Source organism: Lepidothrix coronata, unplaced genomic scaffold (assembly GCF_001604755.1).
Source record: "Lepidothrix coronata isolate B3197 unplaced genomic scaffold, Lepidothrix_coronata-1.0 Scaffold309, whole genome shotgun sequence".
Classification (NCBI taxonomy): Eukaryota; Metazoa; Chordata; class Aves; order Passeriformes; family Pipridae; genus Lepidothrix; species Lepidothrix coronata.
Genome location: NW_016690489.1, coordinates 329,923 through 347,877, shown reverse-complemented (window position 1 = coordinate 347,877; position 17,955 = coordinate 329,923). Strand labels below are relative to the sequence as shown.

General features: G+C 41.3%; 1 protein-coding gene across 1 annotated transcript in view; it reads left to right on the top strand.

Annotated features, from left to right (window-relative positions):
* The window catches only part of LOC108508714 (neural-cadherin-like), a 55,302-nt gene extending 38,732 nt beyond the window's left edge, over positions 1–16,570 (top strand). Inside the window, exons 20-33 of the mRNA XM_017837734.1 lie at positions 879–1,063; positions 1,643–1,875; positions 2,900–3,177; positions 4,799–5,013; positions 5,961–6,088; positions 6,922–7,049; positions 7,199–7,331; positions 7,414–7,594; positions 10,362–10,528; positions 11,182–11,446; positions 12,315–12,495; positions 13,967–14,220; positions 15,121–15,275; positions 15,700–16,570. Coding sequence (XP_017693223.1) covers positions 879–1,063; positions 1,643–1,875; positions 2,900–3,177; positions 4,799–5,013; positions 5,961–6,088; positions 6,922–7,049; positions 7,199–7,331; positions 7,414–7,594; positions 10,362–10,528; positions 11,182–11,446; positions 12,315–12,495; positions 13,967–14,220; positions 15,121–15,275; positions 15,700–16,101 — 2,905 coding nt within the window. The 3' untranslated portion in view covers positions 16,102–16,570. The remainder of the gene's footprint in view (positions 1–878; positions 1,064–1,642; positions 1,876–2,899; positions 3,178–4,798; positions 5,014–5,960; positions 6,089–6,921; positions 7,050–7,198; positions 7,332–7,413; positions 7,595–10,361; positions 10,529–11,181; positions 11,447–12,314; positions 12,496–13,966; positions 14,221–15,120; positions 15,276–15,699) is intronic.
* Positions 16,571–17,955: the final 1,385 nt, after the last annotated feature.

Below are 17,955 nucleotides of genomic sequence, written 5' to 3'. Positions count from 1 at the left end.
AATCATACAATCATAGAATCATAGACTCACAGAATCAGCTGAGTTGGAAAAGACCTCCGAGATTATCAAGTCCAACCCTTGATCCAACACCACTGTGGTTACTTAGACCATGGCACTAAGTGCCACATCCAGCCTCATCTTAAAAACCTCCAGGGACAGGGAATCCACCACCTCCCTAGGCGGTCCATTCCAATGTCTAATTACTCTTTTTGTAAAAAATTTCTCCCTAATACCCAACTTAAATCTCCCCTGGCAGAGCTTAAGACCATGCCCTCTTGTCCCATTGCTGGTTGCCTGGGAGAAGAGACTGACCCCCACCTGGCTACAACCTCCTTTCAGGTAGTTGGAGAAAGTGATGAGGTCTCCCCTGAGCCTCCTCTTCTCCAGGCTAAACAACCGACAGCTCCCTCAGCCTCTCCTCATAGGACTTGCGCTTGAGTCCCTTCACCAGCCTTGTTGTTCTTCCCTGGACCTGCTCCAGCACCTCAATATCCTTCCTAAACGAGGGGCCCAGAACTGGACACAGTACTCCAGGTGTGGCATCACCAGCACTGAGTACAGGGGAAGAATCACTTCTCTGGACCTGCTGGCCCCACTGTTCCTGATCCAGGCCAGGATGCCATTGGCCTTCTTGGCCACCTGGGCACACTGCTGGCTCATGTTCAGCTTCCTGTCAATCCAAACTCCCAGGTCCCTTTCTGCCTGGCTGCTCTCCAGCCACTCTGTGCCCAGCCTGTAGTGCTGCATGGGGTTGTTATGACCAAACTGAGGGGTCCAGCACTTGGCCGTGCTGAATCAGAAAAAACATCAGTGATGATAATTAGTACCTAGCTTTTGAACTTCTCATAGCTTGTTCCTTGGCTTAACTCTTATTACAGGTACTTTATCCTTAATGATAACTCAGGTTTGCTGACTATTAAAGAAGGAACCCCACCAGGAACATACAACATAAGAGTTAGAGTCATTGATGGAGTCTGGCCAGATGTTATCTCAACTGTAAAGGTTATAGTGAAGGAAATCAAAGATGATGCCCTCCATAATGCTGGTTCCATACGAATAAAAGGTAAGCAATGTGATCAAGTACGGTAAGATCGTAGTACTGAAATCTACTTTTTTAATTTTACTGCTGTGATACTTAGAATTCTAATGCTCCTAGACATGGGATGAGAGTTAATAGTTTTCTAGGTAAGGGTTTGAAAATGCATGTTTATTTGCATGGTTTCTGATGCTGCATGAGTAGGAAAATCTATGGAGAAAAAAGACAGCAAGAAAAAGCTTGTCTGATTTCTACACCAACTTTTTAACAAAACAGCAATTCATATTTCAGAAGAAAAACTATTTGAACAAGTATCTGCCTGAAATACAACAAATTGTTTCAACCTTTTTGGAAAAGTAAAATCTTCTTAAACATGTTTCTGATTTAAAAAAAAAAAATTAAAAAAAAAAGTAATATAAATCAAAAAAGTTTCAGAACATACACCCTTAGCAGAAGCCAGCATGGAAAATTTCACAGCCTAACAATGAAAGTACTCCTGAATTTGCAGTTGAGTCCATTTTTTGCGACATTCTATGGTGCTCCTCTCTTCCATTTCTACAACACTTGTGAGATACATGTATTTCAGGTTTTCAACTTCTATTACAGGTATCACACCAGAGGAGTTCATATCTCAATCCCCTGAAAAACAGAGTAAATACTACCAGAAGAGGAAGCTGCTTTCAGAAATTTTATCAGTCCAATTGGAAAACGTTCACATTTTCAGTGTATTAAATAGTCCAAGTCCAACCCAAGGGATTGATGTTTGGTTTGCTGTTTATGGTCCACCTTATTATAAAGCAGAAAAACTCAACGGTAATGTAGCAGCCTCCAGAGCATGGGTAGGTATCCACCCTATATATGAAACCACAGCATCTTCTCGTTGTGTCTGTTCAGATAATGTACATTGCCTAGTGAATATGCACATTTAGAATGACTGAGGGAGTAACGTATGAGAAGAAGAGATCATTTTAATCAGTAAAGTCAATCAATCTTCTAGCATCATACTAAAAGTTTCAGATATGAATGTTTTCAAAGACAGCCTAAAAACACATATAAAGTCACCCAAACACAATGAGCTTTTAGGATTGTGAACAGGTTTTTCCTATTAAAAAGGCTGTAAAATTCTGTATAAAGCATGTTTTTGGGTGTTGCCTTTCTACACAGTGCCTTAATGTTCCAGTTTTTAGTCCTCTACATAGAAATGTTTTGTAGTTGAGACTCACAAACCAGTTAGAAGTTTCAACTTTCTAAGCTAAGAGGGCAAAGCAATAAAAGAGGCATTCTCCAGTGGAAAACCAGGTTGGAAATGTGTGTTGACAGTTTAGTAAAGTTCCTGCCCCTCTTGCAAAAAAAAAAAAAACCAAAACATTATAAGAGTTAAATGACTCACTCTGTTGGAATTGTATCTGTTGGTACACAGAGGCTGAAATTAGAAATAATTTTAGAATCAATGCTTCTGAACCAACTCACTCTTGCCAGACAAGGTATCTCTTCATTGTCCAATGCCTTTCCACTCTCTCAGTATTTTTAAGGTGGAAGTTCAAATAAAAAATACAGCTCAGATGCTATGTAAATAATCCATCAGAATAATCAGTAACTGAAATTTATCCACTTGGTCTCTAATGAATATGACAGTATTTTTGCCCCCGAAGTGCATACTCATGCTGTAATTGACTTACACCTTGGCTTTGACCTTAACAGATGCCAGACTGAGCTGCCTTTGGCTGGATAGGGTAAGACTGGAAGGAAGTGGCACAGCAACCAGTTTTGAAAATAAATAAGACTTCTGCTTTTCATTGCTGTCATTAGTGAGTTTTCTCTCTGTGGAAAAGTGAGATGAATGCAACTAATTGTTCTCCACAGCTGGAAAGCATCTTGGATATAAATATCACCCAGACTGGCATTGATGAATGTGTGACTGCAAACTGTACTCACAGCAGTGGATGCAGCAGTAAGCATGAACAGAAACATGTACCAACTGTAACTACAACTGAAAGTGTTTCGCTGGTGTCTGTGACAGTCCTGAGTCATGCTGTGTGTGGCTGTGCAGCTCGAGAGAGTCCTCATCTTTCCTGCTCCTCATACCAGACAAACCCTTGTCTCAACGGTGGTACATGCACGGACACTGATTTGGGCTACAGGTTGGTACATTCTGTCTGGTGTGCAAACAGAATGCATCTAGTTCAGTCTGTAAGGAGGATGAGTGGAAGCTTTCAGAAGCATCATTGTGTGTCTTCTCACTGTAGCAGATATGAGTTTTGTTATACTTCATGCACAGGTCTTGCAAAAGAATCTCTACTTTCAGATATGTACTTAGGTTCATCCCAGTCTCCAGGAAAACCTTGGGAAGTTTCCAGGCTGCACCAGTTCATTAATGCCACCCTGCAAAATGCTCTCATTTTGTCCAGCCTACTTTAATGCTCTTCAATGTTTTAATCACATCTCTTATGCCACTTAATAACCTCCACATTTCTTGCCCCATTATTTTCTTCCAGAAGTTAGATCTCATAGATAATATAGAATAAAGATGAAAAAAATTATGAGCCTCGTACCCTTCCAGGAGTAAGCCTTAAGCATGTTTGCTTAAAAATGATCATCCCAACCCAGGAAAGCAGAAATGCTGACCAGCCTCTTCAGAGCACCCTTGACAGGACTCAGACTGAAGCTGCAGAAGCCCTTGTCATTCTAAAGTTCTGAGTCTGACATTGCTGCTCCAATGTAATCAACTATGGAAATTTTGCTGCCCAGAAACCCAGGGTAGGCTCTGCCACCCATCACTTGCTCAATTCCGAAGTTTTTTTGCTTCTTCTCCGTTTTCAGTAGTTTTGTGAGTGATCTTCTCCTGCATCCTACCCCTGTCATTCTACTCTCAGTAGGTACTAGCAATCTATGGGAAGCAGAAACTAAGAAATAGGAGACCAGCTGATCTCCCTCCCTGTCCTCCTGCCCATTTCTGTTGTTCCTTTGCTTTCTCACTTATAGGTTTTGTTATTGCCATGCTATGCTGTGGCTACTCTTTTCTACAGAATCCACAGAGTATCAAAGAAAGAACCCCAAGCATCTATTTTTGATAGTGTAAAGGAAATAAACTAGCAAGTAGCTTTCAATAAGAGTGAAGATGTCAGACCTCTTCTCACTTTTTCTGGGTGATATTAGCTTCCACACCCTTCCTGGAGAGACTCTGATTGGACACAAGCAGAAAATTTTTCACAATAAGAATAATCAGCCATTGGAATAATCTCTCCAGGGAAGTGGTGGTTTTCCCAACATGGCACACTTTTGAGATTTGGCTGTCAGAGTGCTGAGTCATATTGTCTAGACCATTCTTTTGCCAAGAAAGGTTGGACCAGATGATACTTGAGGCCCTTTCAACCTGGTATTCCATGATTTCTTTGCTTTCCCTTTGTATCATTAAGTCTTCAAACAAGCTGATAACTAAGCCTAGTGAAAAGCAGGTTTCTTCTTTTTTATGCTGAAGAGGTAAGATGTTTTCATAGGCTTTGTATATTACAAGAACTCCATCATTTATTCACAGAATATTCTTGCATAGACATATTATCATTTTGAACTAAATCTAAGTTCTATTTGTATGAACAGGTCAATAGGGAACATTTTTTGATGGAAGTTTTGCTTGTGCTAATCTTTGCTGTGTCCTAGGCAACATGGACTCCTGTATTTTAAGTGGAGAGTCCTGCTGTCAGAAGAGCTCTTTGCAGCTTTTCTTGGATGGTGGATATTTGCTTTTAATTTTTTATTTAACAGATGCAAATGTGCTGCAAATTTTCATGGACCAGACTGCCAGCAGACAAAACACAGCTTCAGAGGCCATGGTTATGCCTGGTTCCCTCCTCTTCAGCCTTGCTTTGAGAGCCGCATCTCCTTAGAGTTTATCACTGATGTCGCCGAAGGCCTTCTGTTGTACCATGGACCAGTGGCACGAGGGCAGCCTGAAGAACAGGAATACTTCCTTGCTTTAGGTTAGCACCTAACAGAGTATTTATTTGTGTTTGTGTGAAGTTGAGATTCTACTTAGTTCATAGAGGTTATTTTTCAAAAGAGGTTCAGAAAGTAATTTTTGGTGAATATGAGTCAGCAGTGCCCTGGCAGCCAGGAGGGCCAACCGTGTCCTGGGGGGCATCAGGTAAAGCATCGCCAGCTAGTTGAGGGAGGGCATTGTCCCACTCTGCTCTGCACTGGTGCAGCCTCACCTTGAATATTGTGTGCAATTTTGGGCACCACGATACAAGAAATATATTAAGCTACTAGAGAGCATCCAAAGGAGGGCAACAAGGATGGTGAAGGGCCTCGAGGGAAAGCCGTATGAGAATTGGCTGAGATCACTTGGTCTGTTCAGCCTGGAGAACAGGAGACTGAGGGGAGACCTCATGGTAGTCTACAACTTCCTTGTGAGGGGGAGACGAGGGGCAGGCACTGATCTCTTCTCTGTGGTGACCAGTGACAGAACCCAAGGGAATGGCCTGAAGTTGTGTCAGGGGAGGTTTAGGTTGGATATTAGAAAGAGGTTCTTCACCCGGAGGGTGTTTGGGCACTGGAAAAGGCTCCCCTGGGGAAGTGGTCACAGCACCAAGCCTGACAGAATTCAAGAAGTGTTTGGACAATACTCTCGGGCCTATGGTGTGACTCTCGGGGATGGTCCTGTGCAGGGCCAGGGTTTGGACTTGATGATCCTTGTGGGTCCCTTCCAACTCAGCATATTCTGTGATTCTCTGATTCTGTAACGAGAATACAGAATAGGTCACCAGTACACCCACCTTGCATACCTGTGGCACTTCGCTAAAAGCTGTATTTTTTTAAAGCCCTCTAAAGAACTTTTCCAACTAAAATCTAACAGCAACGGTTGTTTCAAGTGAATGTGAGTGGGAAGATGGTCAATGCATATTCAATAACAGTCTTTCCTTTGCAGAGCTCTCCGGTGGTGTCCCGTCGCTGACCCTGAGCCACAGCTCTGGTGAGCTTTTCCTGCAGCTCTCACAAAAAGTTAATGTTGCAGATCGCCGCTGGCACAATATTAAAATTATAAATGATGGAAAGGCAAGTGTAAATATGGGCAGTCCTGTGGAAGCACTAATTCATATACCCAGTTATCCCTTCCAAATCCTTCCTCCCTTCTGTAGAGCTCTTTTATCAATCAGTCTTCCATCACTTCTGAAACAGCAGGTATAGAAGTTTGTCAGTTCAGGTGTCCCCTTAGTCTTGAAGCAGTGAAGCACAGCAAGGGCTGGAGAAGACTGATCTATTTATGAAACTGGCCAGGCTATTTCTTTGGTTTAATTATCCTACCTGCTGCTTAGACAACAAAGTTGTGATAATCCAGGGGCTAAATGCTTCCTGGACCGATTGAGTGAGATATCCTTAATTTCTCTGAGTGAAAAGCCCTGCCTCACCACGGGACTTTAGATGTTTAGCACAAAGGAGATAGATATGCTTTAGCATACAGGGAATATCTTGCTGATATAACACTGCTGACGGCATCTGCTAGGCTCCTTGTTCCTCTCCCAAGAGACAAGCTGAAGGACATGCCAGCATCTGGGATAGGAGCCTGGCAGACTTTCTACTCTGCTAGATTGTCTCTCTGTGTTCTGATTTGGCAGAAAACTCCAAGAAAATGTTATATTCCCTCTACTGTGTCAATAACTTGGCATGATTATGTAGAGTCAGATCTTTTCTTTTGTATGGCTCCTTAGCCATATGCAATGTGCAATAACCTTCCAGATTAGTATGTGGAGTGTCTTATTATTTTAATAAAGTTTCCTGCACTGTAATTGCTCGTTACATTTCTTCCATCTGCTAAGTGAAAAAAAATGTGTCATTAAAATGTATGCATGTCTCTGGATACAATTGTTTTAAATAATGCCTTTTTCTAGGAAGTGAAGATGATTCTTGACCACTGCGTAAATGTCTCAGCTAGAGACAATGACATTGTCATTAAGAAGAACTCCCAAATGGATCTGTCTGCCTGTGAAGCCTCTGGAGAAATTGTGGGATCTCAAAGGTAAAAACAAAACAAAAACCAATAAAACAACAAAAACTGGCAACGTAACTACTCAAAAGAGCTAAGGAGAAAGGCAGGGGTGGAGTGGTGAAATCAGCCAAGCTGCTGTATTTTGCATGCCACTAATTCTTTCTTTCTCTCCCCTTCATCATGGGTAGGCTATTCAGTGGCCATCAGCCCCTGCAACTGGGTGGAGTTAAGAAGACTTTGCCTTACCACGATTCACAAAGGCACTTCAGAGGATTTGTTGGCTGCATACGCAATGTCGTTGTTGATAGTAAGGTAGGGCCACAAAAACCACTCTTGGGTTTACTGCTGTTAAATGTAGGCACCCGATGTGATGGTTCTCTTTGTCCTTTCCCAGGTCTATGATTTAGAGCACCCTGCAGAGTCCCTGAACAGCGTTCCTGGCTGTGTCCTTACAGATGAAGTGTGTCAGAGTGGTGGGATGGCCTCCTGTGGCACTCATGGCAAGTGTGTTGGTGGTTGGGATTTCTTTCACTGTGACTGTTCCTCAGGATATGCTGGACCAGCATGTGAAAAAGGTACTGCAGGTTCTAGGGAGAAATTCATGGTGAGGATCTGTGGGAACAGCATCAAACATACTGCTCTAATGTTCAAAGTCAAGCTACCATGACTTTGAACTGAGCAGCGTAATAAGACCTTGCTGTACTCTTGGAATGATTTAGATCTGCAAAGATGTAAAGATCCTTTAAACTCTTGTTGAATAAAGATACCATCACAGATGAGGGCCATGTTGAGAGCTGCTTTACTTTGCAGGGAAGGGAAGTGGTCAAACAGATTGTTTTGTCCTTTTCATCGCGGTATCTTATTGCTCAGTGGTGAAAGGTGAAACGTTCTGCATTGTGCCTTCTTCCTCTGATCGTGCTGATCACAAAATGAACTTTAATGAACCTGTTAAACCTGAGGACATAATTTTCTTGTTATCTTCAGGTCCAATTTTCCATCTATAAAATGGTGATAATTGCATTTGCAAGTTGAGCAACGCCCCTAGACCACAGCAGTGAAGGCATGTGGGGGCATAATATTGGGCTGTCTGCAGCAAATACATTATTCTGTACAAAATCAGCATGAAATATGTATCAGAGAACAAAGGCATGCTGTGGTGGATAATGAAAACCCCAGAGATACTGTAAGAATGTGCAAAATTTCAGCACACTTCAAAAATTTAGGAAATAAATAATTTAACTCCTACTAGCCCACAGCCATTTCAGGGAACAGTGGACATACACTTGAAGCTGGCTCTGTCCCCCTTATCTTAAACCTTTCATCAGTCCAGGTGAAATCAGAAGTGAGTCACAGGTGTTTACTGAGACTTTACCTGCCCTGCATCTGCCTTCTCCCTCTAGGTACAAGGTACAAACAGTGAGGTTGATCATAACAGTCTGTAATGAGCACCAGTGTCCCATAACTTTGGGGGCTTTTGATGGAAGAGAATTGGCCCCCTCAGTCCTGTAGTTTGAGTGAGCTGAGCTACTGGTGAGGATGAGCAGCAGTGAGGAGCTGGAAAGGAGCACTTGTAAGTTAGCATTCAATCAAGGTATCAGGATTAATAGATAGTATTGGTGAGGAATTACACATATCCTTTCAGCTCAATGAATTTACCTTTCCTTCTTGTATACAGAACAATAACACCCTATGCAGGCAGCCAGACCCTCTCTTCTTTCTCCATCTAGCACACAAGGCTTAAAAGGTGTGACAGCAAATTGCTCAGCAGAAGTTCTGTCTGTCCAGTGGGGTGAAGACCGAAATTATAATTGGCACGGTCTAGGCCTGGAGCATTCACTGTTTAAAGTGTTTATAATGACCACAGAACTGCTAATGTAGCTCAGCTGTTTGTATTATGTTTTGTAGACAGATAATATTGGTTTATAAATATCTGGCTATATTTAAATCTCACTCTGTTTTGCATTATCTTGGGATGCTGGTTCACAAGCCCAACTGCTGTGTTGGCTTCTACCCCTTACTACTGTGGGACAAACCAAGTACTTACTTGAAATCCGTAAGTCATATCCTGGTGCATCAGGAAAGCTTTGATTGGTTCCAGCTTCTTCTATATTGGGCTGCAAAATGCTTGTGTGCAACTGGTGCTTTATGAATGGCTGAGCCATGCTCACAGCAAGGAGCAGACAGCTGGGGACAAGAGTCACTGGATCATCTCAAGAAAACCCTTGTCTGTTCATCAGCTGTAGCCTGTAGCTTCAGAGATAGTGAACAAGAGGGAACAGTGGGTTAGAAAGAATAATGGGAGGGAAATAAGCCAGAGGAGAAAAGAAAACCTGCTTTGAGAAAGGAAAGAGAGAAGAGAAACAGTGCGAGAAAAAAAGAGTTCAGCAATTAAGTCTCTCAATCATTTGATATTTCATATCCTGGGAACTAGACTAAATGCCACAGGATGAGCTTGGCACTCTTTAGATTTCTACCTGTATGACACTGACCTCAGATGCGCTTTGGTGACCCAGTGCTCCTCCTTTCTAGTAACTAAGTTGAACTATCTATCTATTTGGTGAAAAGAAACTTCTAGTTTTTTAATAAGCTGTGACCAAAACAAGTAGATCTAGGATTGCTGTCAGGTAATGAGATTAAAATAGGTGCCTGCTCTGTAAAAGCATCAGGGCATGGGTAGTTTAGTGGTGTTTGATTTCTACGGAAGTGTGCAGTGCAACTTCATCAGACTCTCTACTGGATCCTGGACTGCCCAGAGAGATAAGGAAATAATTAGGTTCAGTGAATTTTCCTTTGTTAAAATAATAAACACTGACTTAATCTCCCTTTGTAATTAAAAAAACCCTGAGGTCTTCTTTTGTTCCATCTGAAAGGGGAAGTAAAGTGCGTATTTTCTAACACGGAGGGTTTTAACCACAGGACTAAACTACTGAAAGAAGCATTTGATTATCTTTTTCATTTGGTTGGGGTTTTTTGGTGTTTTTCTTCAGATCAATACCAGCTACTTTACTGGAAGATATGTTTCAGATTTAAAAAAAACCAAAACACTTTATTGGGCCCAGTGTAGGAGTGACGAGGTAGAATGTACAGCTTGTAACAGATAGAATGTTAGAGACAGTATCTAATTGTCCCTTTCCTGCCTAAATTCTGAATCCTTGATTTGTTATTTTTCCCTTAATTCTTTTTGCAATGGGGGGTGCTTTTCACAATGCTAGATTATGTAGCTAAAATTTCTTAAGAACTGAAACTCTGACATTCAGAAGTGGTTAATTCTGAAGGAGCAGAGATCTGAGGGAGCAATTGTTTCTGAGATTTTTGCTTTGGTTTTGTGTGTGCTGTGCTTAGTTCTTCCAGAGTGGGCTTTTGGAAGGGACAGCTGGATCCATTACGAGCCAAGAAGCATTCTCAGCAGTCGTAGCACTAGGATCCAGCTGATGGTGCGCACTCGTATCTCCCACAGCACCCTTCTGAGCTTGGCCTCTGCAGATGGGAATGGATACATCCGACTGGAGGTGAGCAGTTCAAAGGCTGTTCTTTGAGTGCTCTTAATTTGTCATGGATTACCCTAGTAAGAAAAAAAGATGCAGTTTCTGATTAAGGGCATCTGTTCTGTAATGTAATAAAGAGCAAGAATTTTCCATATGAGGGTAACTTCTCTCGTTCGTGTTTCCCTTCTCGGTATTACTCTTTCATGGCATAAATTCTAGTTGTTTCACTGGCTGCAAAATGTACATGTGAGTGCATGTGATAAATGTGAATGAGGAAGACTGTTTTGCCCTGCTTGCCATTTACCTTTGCTTCTCTCTGCCCTGTCTCTACAGTTTGTTGCTGCTGAAAAAAGCTGTCTGGATTATGTTAGCTAGAGAGAGGTTAATTATTCTAATTGTAACAGGAGGGTCAGCTGGAAGACTTAGAGGTAGATATCAGTAAGGAGAAGATTGATAAAAGGATTCATGTGAGTTAGAAGAGTGGCCTGTAAAGAAAAGAGCTGATAATTCCTGGATCTGCAGTTTTCTTGTGGTAACATTTATCTGGGAATAAAGCACTTAAAAACAATAGTGCCATTTTCATTTTAAAAACTCAGGTCCATTTCTTGAGGCAGGACTGTGTAATAACATTTCAAAGTATACTTCTGTTGTTAAAGGTCTTTATCATCTTCCTCTAGGTGGTTGAGGGTTTCTTTAGCATCAACTTCAGTTTGGGGGACAAAAATCACTCTCTGAGACTGAAGACATTACACATAAACAATGGCCAGTGGGTTCTTCTGACCATGGAGCGCTACAACAATGAATTTACCCTGCGTGTTAACAGTGGTGGAGGTGATCATGAAATCACCTCTGTCTTGGGTACAAATAGATGGTTTGAAACGGATTGGGCAAGCATTGTGCTAGGAAACCGCCTTCCCAGTCATTCAGAGAACGATTTCCAAGGTAAGTGATATTACAGATTCCTAAAAGGAGGAAATTAAAGCCTGAAAGAGGCATCTTTGAGTGTTCTGGAGAGTCTAAAACCCAGGAAACAACTCCCATATAGATTATTATGCCCCTTCTTTTCTAGGAAATTCAAAGCCAATGTTTAACTCTGTTTGCCATTGAACCTGGTTCTAGTGAAGATTTGAAATTGCCTGTAAATATTCAAAAATAGCACTTCAAATTTTTATGTCATGGAGTCACAGAATCATTTGGGTTGGAAGAGACCTTAAAGATCATCTAGTTCCAAAGCCTCTGCCACGGCAGGGACACCTTCCACTAGACCAGAGTTTCTCATGTCAAAGGCCCCAAGTAGCATACGCATGCTATGATCTTCACTCCTTTTTTTGCCTGGGAAGGGTTTAAGGTACAGACACAACACCTCCTGGCATGAGAGAAGGAGTTGCAAGACATTTGTAGTGCTCTCTCCATTTCCTGGAGCGGGGAAGCCTTGAGATTGTGACTCAACAGCTTTTTCCATTTTGTTGCTTCTTATTCAGCCCCACTTTTAGGATTAGATCTTAAATCTAGATTAATTTAGTGGAGCTGTACTGGTTCATAGCACAGTTCTACTGAATTGTTGCGTTGGTACAAAGCAGCTGTCCTGGAGAAGTATTGTCGATCTCTAGACTGACCAGAGCACAAAAACATGTTCTGTAGCTCTACTTCTAAAATAAAACAGATAAGGAGTATAAGGATCTTTTTAAAAGATATATTGAGTTTTCTACAGTGCTCTAAGGTCTCCTGCGCATGTACTGGGGGCAGGGCTTGGGGTGGAAAAGTAGCTAAGTTAATGTACTCTTCTGCACACTGCTCTGCTTTGATGCAGGTTGTATGCGTGATGTCCAGCTGAATGGTCAGCCACTCCTCGTGGAAGGCAGAAGCACAGAGTTTGGCTTAATTCTGAGGCGGCAAGGAGTCACCATGGGATGCCATTCCAGCGCCTGCAGCAGCCAGCCCTGTTACAGCCCCTTCCTTTGTGTAGATCTGTGGAGAAAATATGAATGCCGGTACATTATGCTTTTGTTTTCATCTGGGAATGGCTGGGAAGCTCTTTCTTTGTACTTCAGACCAAGCAACTTGCTTCTAACAGTAAAACTACCTGTGGCTGCTGGCCAGAGAGGGTCATCCCAAGGACAAATCCTTCTCTCTGTCTCATCTCCCATCATGGGAGATGATGGGCCTTGCTTTTTTCTGCAAGTCTGATATGGAGCCTATTTATTCCATCATTTTTTCCATAGTGAGAGAATCACAGGCCAGCAAGAAAGTGAAATGTCCTTTGATAAAAGGTGGATTGCAAAGCTTTGGTCTCTCCTCTGTATGAAAATATGAATATATTCTTATAGTGTATATATATAAAGTGTGTGTGTATACACACATATATATACACATATATGAATATAAAATATACATATACATTTTATACATAGATGTATAAATATATGTATATAACACATACATGTATTTCTATACATGTAAGTATTTATTGTAAATACAGTACATATTTACATATATTTTCTGTAAAGAAGTCGAAATTAATCATAATTTGTATGAAACAATTGGACTTTCAAAATTAGACTGTCACAAAATTGGATTCAAAAATTGACTGTCCAGGGCCAGAGCCAAAGCCCAACAACTGTTATCTTACATAGTTAGTTTCTTGGAGAATATCCACCATTTAAAGAAAATTTTCAAAATATTTATTCAAATATGCAACTCAAAATACAGGCATTTCTATTAAAAAACCCCAAGCATAAATACATGCAGGACTGGTAGAAGAAGCCACTCGAATTCTTGGAATTCAGCCAAAATTTAGCACTTCTGATGCCTAGTGATTCTCGAGTAGAAGAGGCTATGAGATGGTTTGAAGTGTGCCTTGGGACACTCCTTTCTTCAGTCTGCTTGTGAAAGAACAATATGAAGTTTCTTCTACTTTTTCAGTAGTATTTCTTCTTTGGATTGCAGAAAGCAGGTCTGTGACCTCAAAGTATTCCTCCAGGGCCTCTCCAATTACACATCAGAAATCAGTCCTAAAAGACAAGATAGGCCATTCTAAGGAGGTCAATGACATTTCTCCCAAAGGTCCAAATGAACATTACAAAGCCTACACCAAGTTCTTGATAGCCCTTTTTCCATTGATCTCGGCTATCCATTTCCTTTTAGAGACTTTGATTAGAACATGGCTGTAGGAAAAGGGATAGTCTATTCAGAAACTGATGGATCTCATTTTTAAGGAAGGAGTGAAGCTCTTCTGCATGTCTTCTGGATAGGGAAAACAGAATATGTGTTCATGTTTTTGTAAGCCTACTAGCTCACTAGGTTGGACTTCACATGTATTTCATACTCCCAGTGTGGATTTGTGGTTTGCTTGAAAATAGTTAAAATTTGTTTTAAAGAAACAGTAACAAACTGTGCACAAAACAACATACAGCACCAGGTGCTTTGCTCGCTTAAAAGATATCACCTGCTTTGATTGTTCAGGTGCCCAGCTGGGAAAGTAGAAGTGACTGACACCCTTACAGGGCTCAGACACTGTAGCTCATCCACTTGTGGACGCTGGACCTGTAGGAATGGGGGAACCTGTGTGGCTCAATCCCAAGACAAGCCTATCTGCCAGTGCCCCGAAGGTTACAAGGGAAGATGGTGTGAAATTAGCCAGGTGAAGGCTGCAAGACCTGTTGGACTCAGCTCTGGCTCTATTCTGGCAATCAGCATGTGCCTCCTTGTCTTCCTAGGTAGGAAATCATGTACCTTTTGTCCTTCTTTCTAATCTTGTACCTTGTTCCATTAAATTAAGTCTGCTTTACCCTTGGATGTTGTGATGAGTGTTTCATCTTTCCTGGACATCAGCAGTTGGGAGTTCATTTCAGGATGCTGAGAGACAGCCAACAGCACATAGTCACAGTTTACTTGCTTTGAAGCCAGTTCAAGCAAGTTTAGAACTTTTCTTTTTCAGAATCATTTATTTTGAATCCTTCTTAAGTAAGAGCTTTCCATCTTTGTGTGCAACTCTGTGTGCAGCCACATCCTTTTGAAACTCCCACATGACCTGAGCCCTTACTTTTTTAATAGGCAGGACCCACTCCTCACGTATTAGGAAGGAAGAGATCTTTCTCTAAAAGTTCATGATATTAACAGAGAAACCTCATTAAGTGTGTGGGGCAGAGGGAGGTGTTCACACTGTGTCCAGTTTCAGGTGCACTTTGGCTGATAAGTTAATAACACCACAAAAATGTGTTCATGTTGATAAACTGCATACCCATCTCAGAACAGTAAAGACTCCATGATTATATTACACTTGTAACCTTCATTAAAACAGTGGTTTACTTACTTTGGGTATCTTATTTACTCAGGATTGGTGAAAGGCCAGAGATTGGCCAAAATGCCCTCTATTTAAATGGATTCCTTTAGGTAAGTAAAATACCCTTTTAATGAAGTTTATGATGTAATATACATAGATTATTCTTTACATTCATGAATTTATTTATATATTAAGAATTACTCATTTCTTACCTGCAAATTTGGTAGTCAAATTAAGAGTTGTTGTAATATCTCAGGAATCATATAACTACTTTTATCATGCATCATACTTTTTCATATGTCATGTAACAAATATGTGTTTTTATTTCTTCCAGCACTCTTGGTTTCCTACACAGTGTGGAGTCAGTGGGGAAGTTCAGGGTTTCGGAAAGGAGGAATTTACCACATTCCTGAAGAGCGTGAAAGCTGGGAGGATGTTAGAGAAAATGTCTTAAATTATAATGAAGAAGGAGGTGGAGAACATGACCAGGTATGACACAGCTTCAATGCGGTCTTTGCAAATCCAGCCTCTCCTCACTTTTCTTTTTAGCTAACTAAATGTCATTATCAAATTGGCTTTTTTTCTTTCTTTTTTTTTTTTTTAACCTGAAGTACTCTTAAGTGGAAGGCTTCTATAACCCAATCTGTACCTTTCACAATGCTGGTCATGTGTGGCCGCCTTTGACAGAGCTGCTCTGGACACAGCATTGTTGCTTTAGCTGAACACTATAATTACACAAGGGGATTTGGTATGTTCTGGACATAGCCCTCTGAACTAGGCCCTCTCTTTTCTTCAGCTTGTAGAAAATTCACAGAATCCAGTATTGTGTTGTCCTGTGTTTCAAAACATTTTTTTTGAACCTGTTTCCTTTTAAGTTGTTTCTCTCTGATATTTGCATTCTTTTTGTTTCCAGAATGCTTATGATATAGATAAACTGAAGAAACCTCTCCGTAAAATTCCCCACTTCTCCTTGCGGGCAACTGCTCCACACTCCAGGACACGAACTGGCCCAAAAAGAGACTCATTCCCAAAACATGCACATCAAAAACAATCAACATCAGCTGCTACCAGCATCCTGGACTTAAAGCAATATGTTTCTCAAATCATCCGGGATGCAGACAACGATCTAAAGAGTCTTCCAGCTGACACTATTCATTTTTATTGCTTAGAAGGGCAATGCTCTCTAGCAGGGAGCCTTAGTTCCTTAGATTCCATTAGTAGTGATGAAGATCTAAATTATGATTGCCTCCAAGAGTGGGGGTCGAAGTTTGACATGCTTAAAGAACTCTATAAGGTCTCAAATGAAAATTTGTAACCAGAGTTAAAGGAACTTGACACATTGTCATGATGTATGGACACTGCTTTTAAAAATGTCCTTTTTTATATATAAGTTACATCAAGTAACTTACGTGATGCAAGTTTTTAGTTACAGTAGTATGATATACTCACTTTTCCCAGGAGTGATAACCTGAGCGATCTTTTTATACGCAGTGTACAGTTATTTAATGATAGAAGCGCTAAGACTTTTAAAGCATGAATTTTCTTGAAAACTTTGGAATGTAGGATTTCTATAGAATAGCATTGTAATATCCTTTTTTATTTGTGTAGACCACATGACTCACTGGAATTATCATGAATACAAGAACTTGAATTATTTTCTCCCTAGCATTAATATGAATTCTATTGTGTGGGTAACAATGGGCAGGGCATTCTTGTTTTTTAAACTGAATTCATTTTAGACTGTGAAATAATTATTAAAAATGTTAAATATAAAATATTTTGAATTTCTGGTTTCTTGTCAGCTCCTGTTATATTCTCCTAAGATGTACTCTCCCTTGACATCACACATGCCACCTAACTCACTATTACAGGCTGCCCAGCTGTGTGAGACTTTTTCTGTCTGACCCTTTTTCTAATTACCCGTCATGAGGGGAAGAGAATAGAAAGATCCCAGCTGTAAATAGCATTTTGCTTCTGTGACAATTTTACACCCATTGAAAGAAGTTGTAAGATCTGGGAAAATTTTCTGTTCCATAAACTTTTATGTCCAACTCTGCTTTTCACATGGAACCCTTCTTCAAAGTCTGAGCTGGAAAACAGAAGGTAGAACGGCATCCAGGCAAAAATTGGAACTGAACTCTTTCAGTCAGGATAGTCGTTGTAAAAATTGAGATCCTCAAAACAGAAAGCGTGGGAAACCTACCCCTATTCCGTTGCCTCTTCCTACTCCCGCTCCCCGCAAAAGGACTGGTTTTAGCATGAAAAGGGACTCAGAAGCTTCTGAAATCTGGCATTGACTGGAACACTCCCCTCTGTGACCATGGGTCCTCTCCCAGAGGATTATTTTGTAATTCATATTCTGAAACTGAACATTTTCTATATGGATGTATTAAACAATAACTCAGAAAAGCTGAAACAGTAGTTAACTTTTTTCCTCAGATAACTGCACACACAAAGTAGCACACATGAGAGAACGTAACAAATTACATTTAAATCAGGACATGTAATGGACTTCTGTCCTTGTGGAAAATGAGAAAAAGGAAAGTTCTTCTGTCTCTTTGGCTCACTCTGTAGAGGGCCTACAGGGAAGTCAGACAGGGACTCTTCATCAGGAACTGTTGTGATCAGACGAGGACTAATGGTTATAAATTGAAAGAGGGGAAATTTGGGCTAGATATTAGGAAGAAAGTCTTTACTGTGACAGTGGTGAGACACTGGAACAGCTTGCCCAGGGAGGTTGTGGATGCCCCATCCCCGGGAGTGTTCAAGGCTCTGGGATGGAGCCTTGAGCAGCCTGGAGGTGTCCCTGCCCATGGCAGTGGGGTTGGGACTAGATGATCTTTAAGGTCCCCTTAACATTCTGTGATTCTGTGATTCGCATCTACCCTTCTCCATGGATCGAGGTCTTGATTTCTTTGCCCTTTCATAAAGCATTAGGATGTGCATGGGTATGAGGATGGAGGGTGTGCCGTTTATTGGCGTGAGGGCTCGCAGGGGATGCCCTCGCTGGGACTGGACCACGGCGGACACGCCGGTGGAGGGACGGCGGGGGGTGACGGGGGATATGCATCCAACCAGTCACCTCGGAAAGAAAAACGCCGATTTCGTAGGGAAGTCAGACTGCCCTCCTAACAGGTCCCCCTAGGATGCGTGCGGCGCCCAGCCGCGA